The sequence below is a fragment of the Chaetura pelagica genome, unplaced genomic scaffold, assembly GCF_000747805.2.
Source record: "Chaetura pelagica isolate M959 unplaced genomic scaffold, ChaPel_1.0 scaffold516, whole genome shotgun sequence".
In the NCBI taxonomy this organism is placed as follows: Eukaryota; Metazoa; Chordata; class Aves; order Apodiformes; family Apodidae; genus Chaetura; species Chaetura pelagica.
The window spans coordinates 523063-537656 of NW_009953654.1; the positions used below are offsets into that span (position 1 = coordinate 523063).

At 47.2% G+C, this 14594-nt stretch overlaps 1 protein-coding gene across 1 annotated transcript in view; it reads right to left on the reverse strand.

The window, feature by feature from the left end:
* The window catches only part of MTMR4 (myotubularin related protein 4), a 30607-nt gene extending 16056 nt beyond the window's left edge, over positions 1–14551 (reverse strand). Inside the window, exons 1-6 of the mRNA XM_010000201.1 lie at positions 14507–14551; positions 12117–12206; positions 9378–9494; positions 8421–8503; positions 8028–8194; positions 6543–6639 (exon numbers count right to left, since the gene is read on the reverse strand). Of these exons, the coding sequence (XP_009998503.1) occupies positions 6543–6639; positions 8028–8194; positions 8421–8503; positions 9378–9494; positions 12117–12206; positions 14507–14551 (599 nt within the window). The remainder of the gene's footprint in view (positions 1–6542; positions 6640–8027; positions 8195–8420; positions 8504–9377; positions 9495–12116; positions 12207–14506) is intronic.
* Between the last annotated feature and the right edge of the window lie 43 nt (positions 14552–14594).

Sequence of the window (14594 nt, forward strand, 5' to 3'; positions counted from 1 at the left end):
AGAGTGGGAAAGCCAAACAGTGTGCTGGGGAGAAGGGGAGACAGCAATATGAGTAAAATGAAGCTCAGGTAAAAGACTTCCTGGAGACTGCAGGTACTGTCCTGCCACTCACAGTGTAGGGCTGCAAGCAGGGCAGGTCACAGGCTGCAGGGACAAAGCCTGGATGCTGCATCAACTGAGCTCTAGCAGCTCAGGCAGACAAAGCCCTGCACGCAAGGAGCATCAAAGAACTCGTCCAGCTGTAGGCCATAACACACAACATTTAGAAGGAATGTTTCAGGGCAGATAGGAGGCAAACTGATGGGGGTATCCAGCCAGCAAGCTCCAGAGGCTGGTGACAGGCACGACAGTGCTTAGCACTATCTGGTTTGTGATGCTAGCGTGGGCCTGCCTGCCATGTCAGAAGATGGCACTTCACGTGGTGTCCAGACAGCTTCTCAGAAAGCCCCAGACATAAGGCCAAGTTGGGATGAGAACATGAGGGTGCAGAAGGAGAATCCAGGAAGCAAATTTAAACCTGTCAGGTGAGAAGCTGAAGACCAGGATGACTGTGGTATGATGTCCAGTCTTGGGCATCTCTGAAATGCCTAAGATTCCATGTGCAAAGCTGGTCATGAAATTAGAGAAGTATTGAAGTGTGACTAAGCATAAAGGTATGTGGAAGAGGGTTGGCACCTATTAAAATCTGGAAGAACTTGTGGAATAGCTGAGGCTTCATTGAAATGAGAACAGAATCAGTTCCCAGGCACTTCAGATGAAACATTACAGGAGATATCCAACTAAAAATTAGGACAGGTTCAGGAGCATATCTAAGAGTTAAGTCTCTAAACCTCTGTAGCCTTAGTAAAACAGTGAGACAGAATTCAATAAAATTCAAATAGGAAACAGGACAGCCTCAAGAAGTTAAGCCAAATTTAAGCAGGGCACATAAAAACAGGCTATGAGGTCAAGACCAACAAACCTGTGCTTCTAGGCTAGAACTCAAAAAAATAAAAGTAGAGGAGCTGAAAAGCCAGGATAACTGTGTATGTTTACTTAACAGCATCGTAGAAACTTGATACAAGGAACATTACTAGTGTTACCCTACATTTCAGAGTACAAACTTTGAAGGAAGACTGAAACAGGTAGAGCTAGTGATAAGAGTTATCAGCATCAACAAGCAATGCAGAATGTGGATGGATTCAAACCCCAAGCCTAAAGAGAAACAGCAGAGCTTTGGAGATACTGTACCAACCACCAGAGCAACAGTAACAACATCCAAGAGGCTGGAAGAGATGCAGAAAGGCTGCAAGGGCAGAAATTGCCATGAGAAACTTGCACTGCTCCCACAAAACATGCATAAGCACCAGGATAACATATGGGACAAAGGTGACAATTAGACACCATCAGCTGCTTCTTGGTGCTACCAGCCAAGTAATACAAAAGTACAGAACTCTTTCTCTGGTTCTAAGCTGTTCCAAAATAGAATAACTGAAAAAATCATTTTCTTACTATATTATATAACACTGTAGAATTCAACAGTATTTTTAAAGGGCACAAGGCTCCCATGACAGTAACAATAAGCTCCAGAACAGGGGAGCAGGGGAATCTTGCAGATGATATGTTGGTTATTTAAATGTGCTATTTATATTAAAGCATCAAAAAAATCAGAAAGAGCCAACAGAGTTAAGCAGTGTGCAAAAGAAGGATTTTTGGAATTAAAAGGACACCCGTCAGTATTTCCAAAGGACGCAAACCTTTGCACTAACTGTGCACCTAAATTAAAATCTAACAAGCAAACAAACAAACTTTGTCAGTAAAAAGAAGACATGTTGTGCAGGTTTTGAGAAATGACCTGTTAAAATATTAAAACTCCAAAGACCTTTTCCATCACCTTGGAGGTATCAGCCTGCTACCAAATCTGAAGGTCTGACAGACCAGCAAGATCATTGCAGAAAATCAAAACTCTTTGTGTTAGTCCTCACCAGAAGAGTGCACAGTGAAGCTCCCAGAACTGATCTTGCTTTACAAGGGACAAGAAGAGCTTAACACAAAAACTTCTACAGGGAAAGATGTAGAACAATCTGCTGGGAATGAGCAGTATCTAGTCACCAGGACTAGGTAACACTCAGTATTTCTGCAGCAACCCGGATGCGCACCACATGAATGATTAACCAAGGTGTGTAAGCTATTGCTTACATTGGCTTGGGTGCCAGATGAATGAAAGGTGGCAAACACAGTATCAGTTGTGCAGAAAGGTCTCTGGGGTGAAAACATGGGAAACCACTTCAGTCTGACTTCTGTACAAAGCAACTGGCTGTTCCAGCTGGTGAAAGGGTAGAGAGAGTACACTTTGGGAAGGCTCAACACAGCTTCTGTGGAGGGAGCTTGCATACCACCTGTGCAAGCAAGATGTGTAAACTGTGTAAGGTTTGTGGGCAGCAAGGTTCAATAAGTGTAGAGTCCTGCACCTGAGGAGAAAAAACACCATGCACCAGTATAGATTAGGGATTAGCCTGCTAGAAAGCAGTCTCATGGAGAAGGACCTTGGGGTCATCATGGACAACAACTTAACCATGGGACAGCAATGTGCCCTTGTGGCCAAGAGAGCCAATAGTATCTTGGGATCATTAAGAACACTCTGGCAAGCAGGTAACAGGAGGTTCTCCTCCCCCTCTGCCCTAATGAGACCTCATCTGGAGTGTTGTGTCCAGTTCTGGGTCCCTGGTTCAAGAGGGACAGGGATCTGCTATAGAGAGTCCAATGGAGGCTACAAGGATGATGAGGGGACTGGAACACCTGCCTGAGGAGGAAAGGCTGAGAGACCTGGGGGTGTTTAGTCTTGAGAAGTGAAGACCGAGAGGGGACCTGATTAATGTCTATAAATATCTGCAGGGTGAGTGCCAAGAATGGGCCAGTCTCTGTTCAGTGGTGCCTGTGATGGAACGAGGGGGAACAGCACCAAGTGACAACACAGAAATTCCACCTCAACATGAGGAGAAACTTCTTTTCTGTGAGAGTGATGGAGCCCTGGGACAGGCTGCTCTGAGAGGCTGTGGAGTCTCCTTCTCTGGAGACTTTAAAGGCCTGTCTGGATATGCTTCTGGGTGATCTGCCCTGGGTGTTCCTGGGGGTTGGACTTGATGATCTTCAGAGGTCCCTTCCAACCCCTATGATTCTATGATCACTGAACGAGCAGGTACAGCCCATGGGGCTGCCTGGATTTGGATTTTCAGAAGGGGTTTTTTTTTAAATTTTGGTGTGTGTGGTTTTTTACATGTTGCTCACTAAAGGCTTGAAGGAAGCTCCTCTTAGGAAACAGTAACTCTTGAAAAGATAACCAGGGTAGAACTTCCACTGTCGGTTTTCACAAGGGGAGGCCGAAGGGGAGCCACACTTGTCCCTGGGCTGTTCAATACACTCAGGTGGCACTTATGGAAAAGGGGCGAACAGTGAAGAGACATGGGTCACAGGGGGCTGGCTTGAAACACCCCTGGGACCACGTTGAACCAGAACACAGTATGAAACATTTCTGAAAGATGTTTGATCCCAGAAAAAAAGTGGGCTATACCAACACAAACACACACAGTGGCACAAGCTGCACCTACAGGCAAGGGCCAACAAAGCATCTTCTCACCACCATGGTAGCAGCCAATCCAGTGGAGAGATTTTCCCTCACAGGATGCAAAATCATGGGGTTTATCCCTAATGGGCCTTGGTAGACTTACTGTCTACACATGGCAAATACAAGCAGGAACACTAATTAACACCCTTCCCATGAAAGCAAAAATTAATATTAAAATTGGTAGAGAACTGTAACAAAAGAAGGCAATTCAGAGCACTCACAGAATCAAGCAGGAAACATCAGCTGTCTAAACTCCAGACAGTTTTTTCCTTATGAAGATAAAAAAACCCCACACTTGCAAAAAGATCAAAGTTGAAAACAAGCATCAGCACTGAAGGAAAGGTGAGAGTTTCTGACCTTTTTGGAGGATCTACATGTGCACCAAACCCACCAGCGTTAGGGTTGATATGAAAAAATTCCCATCTTGGGCAGCATGGGTGCCCCATATGGGGGAATGCCAGAATTCTGGGTCTAGAGATCACCAAAAGTGAGTGTACAATGTGTAACAATGTTATTATCATTGTAGGCTGAAAGAGAATACTTCTATCAAGACCAAAGGAGTGGCAATGATATTGTTCTAATTTTATGACTGTCGCCAGGAACATAATAGTTTCCAGATAAGGGCATCTCAGAACAGACTTGAAAGACAATTAACAAAGCCATTACACCTTGAACTATCCTGTCTCTAACAACACTGTTTTGCCAACGCTGGGAAAGAAAAGATAAAAGTACTATAAACAGTTAAAAAGTAACCAGATTCCTGTGAGTAGAGGCAGGTGGTGATGATCAAAAGCCAAGGCAAGATTTAAAGACAAGCTTCCCAAAGCAGCAAGAGAGAACTGGTTTCTGAGTTGCACAACCAAATTACACCACTCTTGAGATCTCCTGATTTCTGCAGGAAGCTGCAACCTGCCAGGATCCCCAGGTAGGAGCTCAGCAGATAGAGTAAAGCCAGATCTGCATCCAGCAGGCTGAGGTTTGTTTCAAGTTCCTTCTTTCCTGGTTTGGTTGGAACCAAAATATCTGTCCTTAGAGGAGCTGATAATTGCTGTGTATTACTGTATTACTGTATTGCTGTGTATTGCGGCTGAGTGAACCACAGATGGTCAACCTAAGTTGAACTTTCTTAAATAGTCACAGGCAGAGAAAGCCTGACTGCTCTCAAAGATGTGCAGAGATTCTACCTAGGGCAGGGACCTCCAGGTTGGACACTCCAAAACTCAGCAGTTTGAGAAAACAATTTCATTTTTTATATTCTTGGAGAAACAGTGTAAATACCATCAAAATAACCTGAATGGTCCAAAATCAATGATGTGGTCAGGATGACCAAGCAGGAACTGTAAATCAAACCTCAAAACCAGTGCTTGCTGCCTGGACTCCTAAGGAAGAAAGAGGAGAACAGACAAACTGCAGAAGTCACCTGGGATCCCTCAGGTTGCCCAAGCTTCTCATGGTCTCCACAAAAACAGGAGACCTGGAGCTCTTGGTTATACAGGTGATGGAGATGACTCTACTGGCTGAGACAAAGACTGAAGGAAACCAGTTGTTACAGAAGGATTATAGGAAATGCAGAAATGACTACATCTGTCAAAGCTTAATAAAATCCTGTTGGCTTAATGCTACCAGCTGCAAAGAGCGCTGAAGTGCTTCTCCAGGAGCTACTGTGGTCTTCTGCAGGAACAGAAAACAGGCTGATATCACTGATGTGCAGGTGGGAAAGACCTAGAGATCTCCACTCCAACTTCCTGCTCACAGGTGATGACCTCCACTGCTAAATCATCTGAGACTTGAAATGGTGTAATGATGGAGAGTTCCCACCCCTCTGGGGAGTCGCCCCTTCCACACCCAGTTTGAACCTCCCAACCTGCAACTTGTGGCCATTGCCCCTTGTTCAACTATCTGCCACTGTCAGAAGAGTTTCAGTCCATCCGTTTTGTAACTGTCCAACAGCTGTAGGCTGCAAGTGGATCACCCTTTAACCACTTCTGAACCAGACTGAACAAAACTCACTCATTCCCCTGTCTCTGAGCATCCTGACAGCCCTCACTCATCCTGGCTTGTCCCCAGTTTCTCAGCAGAGCTGAACAGCTGTCTGTCTTGATGAAAAATTTGTATTTTTCTTTTCAAACAATGTGAGCATTTTAGAGAGAACAACTGTGGCTGGAAAGCTGCATGGTGGAGAGGGACCTGGGAGTGCTGGTGGACAGCTGGCTGAACATGAGCCAGCAGTGTGCCCTGGTGGCCAAGAAGATCATCAACATCCTGGCCTGCATCAGGAATAGTGCGACCACCAGGAGTAGTGCCCCTGTGCTGGGCATTGGTGAGGCTGCACCCACAGCACTGTGTGCAGTTCTGGGCCTCTCACTACAGGAAGGATGTTGAGTTGCTGGAGCATGTTCAGAGGAGCTACTAAGCTGGTAAAAAGTCAGGGCACTGCAACAGGCTGCCCAGGGAGGTGGTGGAGTCACCAGCCCTGGAAGTGTTTCAACGAAATAGAGATGTGGTCCTGAGGGACATGATTTAAGCACTGAACAGGTAGATTAGGTTATGGTTGGTGGATTTAGGTTATGGTTGGACTTGATGATCTTCTCTTCCAACCAGGATGATTCTGTGACTGACCAGAAAGGCAACCCTAAAATGGACAGTGCCTGCAAAACCCCAAAATGTTTTCAAGAATGAGTTACAGCCACCACACTATGAACTACCTCCATCAGCATTTACAATTGCTGCTGGCTCTGCTGTTTGGGCTGCAATTCCTCAATTCCACAATGCAGAAGGTAGAAAGAAGTGATCTAGGTCATATGCTGATCTGCCTGAGGGTTATCAAGGCCAGGAAGGAGGATTACCTGGCATCTGACTCATATCACTGCTCTGCCTGGGGACTGCAAAGGGAAGAAGGTAAGGCCAGAGTGGGGAGAACCTGGTGGTGACCACTCACTTGTAATTGTTGTTGATGTCAGAGACGCGCCAGACATTCTGCAAGTCAAAGCCCATCCTCAGCAGCTCCATCTCAAACCGGTATTTCACATGGTCTCCTAGAAGAGCAGAGCACAGGGAATTTACTGACAGCTACTCAGAACTGATGAAAACTGAACATGTTAGTGGCAGCTCCACAGCAGCTATCACAGGCTAGAAAGAAACCACAGGACAGCTGGATAGCAGGGATGATGCTTCAGAAGCCAAAAAGATTTGATCCTCATGGTGTTTCCTCTGCTTATTTTGTCAAGTCAGATCACCTTTAAATCTGAGGGCACAGAGGGACATGGAAATGACCCTCCTACACCAGTGTGGAGTGGGAGGTTAATTTAATCCACTTTGCCCTTCTGACAGTCAGCTTCCAAAGTGGATGTCAGAAACTCCCTGGCAGAGGAGCACTGAGCACCCACTCCAGGCAGTTCCTTCTTCCAGGCTGCTCTGTCAGAGTTTGCTCTCCTGTTTCAGCCTTGCCTAACAAATCCTGGATGTCTTTGTTGCTTGAGTGTCAAATGTTGTCAACAAATACTTCAAAGCTCTTAACTTCATTCATATTCTGAAGAAACCATTTCTACAGGGAAGTTTATTTATACTAGAGAATAATACTTTCCCTAAAGGAGAAATAGCAAATATCTCCTCACTGCTGGTGTTTGGGACAGCATAAGAACATGTAGTTCACCTTTTCTCTATCAGTTTCTTTTTTGGTATCTCTTTCAGCTATACTATTCAACTCCATCCCTCCATCCTAACTTGTGTTTGGACTTTTCATTCAACCTATTGCTTCCCTCCTCTAATACCAGCACATTTTAAGTCTAAGGCCAGGTTGGTCACTTATTTTAATCCCCTTTTATTCATGCTGAAGCTGTTAAAAGACAAAGCAACTGCAAGTGAACTTTGTGTTCCGAGAAGTGCAACTTCCAATCCACACGAGGGCACCAACCCAGCACCAGTTTCTTCTTTATGCATTCAAAGGTTCTACTTGTGCCTGTGTAAGGATGAGCCAGACATCTCTACAGACCTGATCATGGAAAGGCCACAGCAGTATTAGAGAAGAGATGCAGATGGACTTAATTATGCTGTCTCAAAGCTGATGATGTTTACCATCCAGGGTCCAGACTGCTTGAGCTCTCTATCATAATGATGAGAGTATTCAAATATGGAATATCTTCTCCATTTACAAGAAGGGAAAATCTGCTTATGTGTTGCTGGTTCAGAATGTTCCTTATTGTACTTATTACTATTATTCCATTTACTGTGCTTGCTATCCAGCCCCATCTGACTATCAGCTGGATCTCTAGGCCAGGCACAAGATGCCCTTTGGCAAGATGAACTTGGGCTATGGCTATAGCAGAGCTTAAGACAGTCAGACACCAGTTTCTGGACAACAGTTCAAAGTGCACTGCAGTACTTCTGGAGAGAAGAACAGTCAGGAAACAGGCCAGGAGCTTACCTGGACGGCAGAGATGTGCATGTTGATCCTCTTCATCAACACAGACTCCCAAGCACCACGCGTGGTAGGCAAATGCAAAGAGGTCCTCAGGCTTAGCAGGTCGGGCAATGGCTCGAGTCAGCCTCTTTAGCCATTCCTGGCACTGCTTAAAGGTGGAAAAATGGCACCTACAAACCCAAATGCAAACCATCCTCAGTGGGGGTGCATCCATCCAGCTGAGGTGCACAGCCAGGAAGTTCTGCTCCACTCAACCAGGAAAAGAACAGAGCACCAAGTCTTAGTAACCTTGGCCATGGACAGCTTAATTCTAACAGCAGCACAGAGGGAGACATCAGAGCTGATCATGGCAACTATCCTGAAGTGACATCTACAATATAGCAATAAAATGGATACCTGATCACTTTGGAGTCCTTGCAGATGATGTGAAGCTGGAACATATCCCGACACTCCACACTTTCCATCATCCTCAAAGGCACCTGTGAGGGACAGATGTAGGGCATGAACACACCACATAACATAGCAGATGTAGCAGCTTTGCCTGGAGGCTCATCAGGCACAGTCACAACTCTATCAACAATCACAACTTTCTAGTTCAAACTACAAACCTACTCCAAGGTTTAGGAAGCTTCATGACCCAGCAGAGACTCTCCTTCAGCAATTACTATTCTGTCCATAAGCCGTCTCCCACCTGGGGCCAGTTACTGGCTACACTGCATCCATGCAAGCCCAGTTAACTGAGCCAAACAAAACCTGCCATGAAAGATGGCAAGTAAAGACAGTGAGAGAAAGCCTCAGGCTCCCACTGTCTGACTCATAGTTGCTAGTCTCCAGGTGGGAGAAGTCTCATTAAAGCTAGCCTGCAAGAGACCTTAACAGCCTTAAAACTGTCAACTTTAATGCTTGAATTTAAAGGGAATGGCAAAAAAAGCCCTAATTAGTATCCAAAGGAAAACCTCATCCACACACCAAAACACAGCAGAACAGCAACTGCATGATAAGCAGTAACTAGAGACAGTATCAGGCTCAGCATCCTTCAAGAGGCACAGTTTCCACACCACAGATATGGTTTATGCCTTTCACAGAATCCCAGAATCTTAGGGGTCAGAAGGGACCTCGAAAGATCATCCAGTCCAACCCCACTGTGGGGTCACCTAGAGCAGGGTCACCTGGAGCATATCACACAGGAACATGTCCAGGTGGGTTTGGAATGTCTCCAGAGGAGACTCCACAACCTCTCTGGGTAGCCTGTCCCAGGGCTCTGTCACCCATCTGTTTCCAGTGGCCCCTGCCCCATGAGGCACTGTGAGAGATGATGGTTCAGGCTGCAAGAAGAGGCAGATCAAAACTTACATTGATCACAGAATCCTTGAACTTGATATGCAGCCGGTAGTTGGAGATGGCAATCACAGCATCGCTTGCGTGGCCAAGATACTCCACCCCCTCGCCTTGCAACACACTGAATGGGACCTGGAAGGAAAGCATCACTGATTCAAGACAATGCAGAGTAGTTTGTGCAGCACAAATGCAAAGAGCCTGCCTTCCTACTGCCTCCACAGTGCATCTCCTGCGGGAAGTCACTCGCAACAGTGTCCTTGTTGTGCACTGGGACCAGGCAACACCACCAACCAGCACTGGTATCCAGTGTTCAAGCCCCACAAGATGCATGTTCTTCCAAGGAAGCCACTGTACGCCTCCTGAAGGATAATTATTCATGGAGGAGAATTGTGACCATAAATGCTATGTACCCCAACCATGGGCATCTGGCAGCGAGGGTGCTGCATGGGGACAGAGGGCTTTATGGTCCCTGCTTTTGCAGATGTTAAATGCAGCCATGGCACAAGTAACGTGATACAGGAGACAACCTCAGGCACACCCTGGACATGAGCTGGGGAGTGTTCTGCAGAGCTTCAGCTAGAGGCTGGTGTGATCAGAGTCCTCTGCCCCAGGACAGTGTCACATACTTGATTCTGCTGTGTCATGTAACTGAAGGGGGCTCTGAGCAGCATGGTGAGACTCTGTGGTACCAAGCCAGGCAAGCAAATGAATCAAAGCTTTGCCCAGCTTCTACTGAGAAGGTTGCAAGAGAATCTCTATGTACAGTTATTTGTACGACTGAGGAAACTAATTGTTACCTGTATTAGAATGATGAAAAAAAATAAAAATCCAGATAATCAAGAGTGTTTCTGGTTCTTCCTACCAGCCCAGACACACTGTAGCTATTTTTAACACACAAGATCCTGGCAGACGGCCAAGTTTGACTTTCTTTCCATTAAAAAAAAAAAAAAAAAAGGCAGCATACCAGCCTAAAATTCACCAGGCTCCTCCTTCCTTAGCTAAGTAGACTCCTGAATGTCACTTACACCAGATGATGTTCGTAACCAATTATGCAAAAATGTAATGAAGATTTATCATTTCAGCCAAAGCTCTTTACCTGCCAGACAGGATATCTGATGAAAAAATTACACTATAATTAGTACAAGTCAGACCACCTTATCTTTATTTCCAAGCTGTTTCTATGGCTTGGTTATATTCTGCCCAAAATTTTAATTTCCTGGATATCAGACCTCATGTGCAAGTGACAATTGCACTAACAACTTCTCCTGAAGTTACTTGTGAAAAAATAACAACCTTAGATTGGCATCTGTCTGAAAAATCTTAAAATGTTGATTATTTGACATGAAGGTAATATACTCTTTATTTCAGCAGGGTACTTATGCACACTTGCAGATCTGTTTTTAGTTGGCATGTGTTTTTTCTGCTTACGTGGCTCTTTCACACAGCAACAGAAGGGAAACAGATTAGAAAGGGATGGTAAAACTGCAAGAACTGACAGAGGGAAACCCTGGGATAAAACTACATGTGCCTGAATACAGCTTCACTTTACACTAAGAGAATAACAATTCACTGGATGCAGATTACCCTTTGGCAAGGGTGAACTTTACAGTCCTCCATGCAGAAGACTAAAGCAGATTCTGCTCTTCTCCAAGTGGTCTCAGCTCAGTCATCACAGTACCTTCACTTCTCAAAGGCTGCAGCTCTGCAGCCTTGACCCTGTGCAGCCCATGTTTGCTCTTTTAAGTCCAGCCTCCTGTTGCCACATTTCAGCCCTTGTTTTTATCAGCACCATTTACTAAGATGATGCCAATCACAGAACAAACACAAATACTGCAGAAGTGGATACACTCAGCATGAGGCTCCAGCCACAGGAAGAGGATGACAAACACTGGAACAAGGTGGCAGTGTTAAGCAATACACCCCAGGATGCTTTGGCTCTGCCCGTTCAGAACACTGCCCTTGCTGCACAGCAGCAGCCATGCCTGGGTCTCTTTCAAGGGCCTTCTGCAGTAAGAGGCACCTCATGGAGATTTTTCTTCCCAATAGCTTTGCAGCAGGGAAATTCCAGGAGGAATGTATATTGGGGTTGGATCAGCCATTGCAATTGTAATTGATAAGTGACCTGTCCCAGCTACCTGTTGCACAGAACTATGAAGGCAGTGTCATTATTTCTCTGTCAGCACAGACAGAGGATAGGGAATACTCAGGACTGCTCTGCACTGCATCATGCTCCAGCCACGTTTCCAAGCAGCAGATGTGACTCTGTACAGGCATCGTGGCAGGGCTAGGGAGGCAGGGCCAGGGCACAGAACTGTCCTCAGCAGCCTTCACGCATGTGGAAGGACATGCTGGTCCCAAAGTGACCTTAGCCCTGGCCAGCCTGCAGCCTCCAGAACATGTCCTGGGCTGGAGAACTGCTCTCAGGTTTCACACCACCAGAGTCAAGCCTCCCACAGCCTGAAGTGGATGGTTTCAGTTTTCTTACTTCCTTACCTGCAGTGACTCTTCCTCTTTCACAAGCTCTTTCGGGGGGAACAAGTCCTTGGCCTGGATATACTCCAAACTGGGTGGGCCTTCCTCACCCTGTGTTGCAAACAAAGCACACATTGAGATAGGCCCCAGCCAGCAAATGTTATGAAAAAAAAAACAAAAATCTAAGCTGTTGGATAATCCCCGCACTCCCGTAACCTGGAAAACCCAAGTCAAGCCTCCCACAGCCTGAAGTGGATGGTTTCAGTTTTCTTACTTCCTTACCTGCAGTGACTCTTCCTCTTTCACAAGCTCTTTCGGGGGGAACAAGTCCTTGGCCTGGATATACTCCAAACTGGGTGGGCCTTCCTCACCCTGTGTTGCAAACAAAGCACACATTGAGATAGGCCCCAGCCAGCAAATGTTATGAAAAAAAAAACAAAAATCTAAGCTGTTGGATACTCCCAGCACTCCAGTACCCTGGAGATCCCATGAACCTGTGCATGGAAATGTCAGTTCTGCCTCGGGACCATCCTCTGGCATTGTAGGACCCCAGCAGTTCCCCTGGCTGTTGCAGGATACCCACAGCACAGTGAAAGCCCCAGGCAGGTCTCCAAGTCCCATCTCTTCCAACTGTGTGGTACTTGGAAAGCAAAGCAGAAACACCTCGAGCATGCACAGGATCTTGGACTGATGTAACAGGAATTTGTCACCTCAAATGTTACCCCAGTACCTTCACTCTGGCACCACAGCAGAAACACCATGACACAGTTCCCATCCAAAGTTCAGCTTTGGACTACCCTTTCCCTTCTTATGTTCTTAAGGACTACTTTCTTTTGAGAGTTTTCATTTTCACTCTTAGCCCAAAGAAATCTTAGAAGAACCTGAAGCTTTTTGAAGGGAGTACACAAGTGTGAAATGTAGCCCTGTAACAACAGCTTCCCTGCACAGGAAATTCACAACATATTTGTGGCAGCAGCCAAGCAGGGCATTGGTCCTCAGGGCAGCTGAATGTGTCAAACCTGCTCAGATGCAAACCCTAATTAGCCCATGGAGAAGTGGTCTGAGAGGATACATGGAGCCTGGACACGCCACCCCTGAAGAAGTGGAGGGAATGTCTCAGCCTGGAACCTGTGAATCCTCAGTCACTCACTAGATCTTGGTTCTCTTTTCACCAGCTTGCCCAACAGTGTACCAAACCACTGACTGGCTACATGAATGAGCAGCGTCCAGATATTCACCTGAGGATGCACCTCTTCTGGGAGACCAGGATGGTGTTAATTCCACGGCTATTCAGTGTGGGAATATTTTCTTCAGAATGCCTCTTGCTTTCTAACTACAGCTCCTCTAGGCTGCAGCATTTATTAGGAAATTCTCTTGTAAAATTAAATATCTTTTTTGTTGTCATCTGAGCCAGAACATCAAATTTTGACGTGAAGAAATGGAACCTAGACTCTTTTTGCTCAGTTATATTGATGTTGCTGACAGCTACCCAAGCCTCAGCACATACAGGTACCTGAAGCACTCCCTGGACAGCAGAGTGGGGACAGCCAGATCCCACCAGGCAGCCTGTCTCCTCCTGGGGTGCAGAGGTACCTGTGCACATACAGCTCATAGTGAGCAGAAAACTCTGTATCAACCTCAGCTGGAAGCACAGGCACTGCCCCTTGCCCACTCACCAGGTCCCTGTGTGAAGGCTGCCAGGGACACAGCCTGTGCTCCAGAAGCCACCGTTTACTGGAGGCCAAAGGGGGCTCAGGGGCTTCTCTGGCCAGCAGCTGAGGTGCCAGTCCAGGAGAGCACAAAGAAAAGGTGTGTGACTGTGTGCTGGTGTGGGAGCTGAGATACCCTCCCCTCCCATCACCACTTTGCATCTCAGGAAGAAATCCCAGTGAGAAGCAGGAACTGGAACAGGGTAGCCTGAGCTCCCCACCGCCTGGGTGCCCTTGAGTCCCTCCTTGCCTGCAGCATGGGATGGGCAGGAAGCTGAGTATCTCTTCCTGCCAGCCCGGTCCTGGGGCACTAGCAGGGTGGAGGACTCAGGATCCAGCCATCTTCTGAAGCACTCAGGGCCTGTTTGGCCACATGTCCTTCTGGGGGTCCTTCTGCAGGAAGGGGCATCAGATCTCTGAGCAAGAACAACTCCTTTCCCCAAAGGTACAAAAGATGCAGAGATCAGGACCCCTCCCACTACAACCCATCCTGACAGCATCAGCACAGGAGGGGTCCTGCACAGCCCTGCCTTGCACAGGGCAGCTGTGGCAGGACTGCAGAGCTCCCCTGGGCTCAGCTGCTCTCACATGGCAGTTTTCCAGCTCCAGGCAAGGACCAGTCGGAGCCTGCACGGCACAGCATGCTCACCAGGGCTTCTGCCTGACCCAGCCCACGGTGCTGGGGGCTGTCATGCCCTTGAGCCCAGGGAGGGCAGCAGCACAGCAGTGACAGAGGTCACAGCATCCTTTGGCTGCGTGGGGGAGGGGGGGCAGGGGATGCCCTTTTGCAGTGGGGGCTGCACTGCAGGCCGGGGATCCAGGGCAGGAGGATCCCCACACAGCCTGGCTGCAAGGACAGGCCGGATCTGGGACAGGCAGCTCAGCATGGGAGCTGGAGAGAGCAGCTGGCACCCAGCCCCGCGCAGGGAGGGGAAGAAGGGGAGAGGAAAGAGCATCACTTACAAAGCAGTTGAGCATGGAGCAGGTGACACGGCCTGGCAGACTCATGTTCATTTCCCAAGGCTGCAGCCGGGCCGGGCAGGCACAAGCA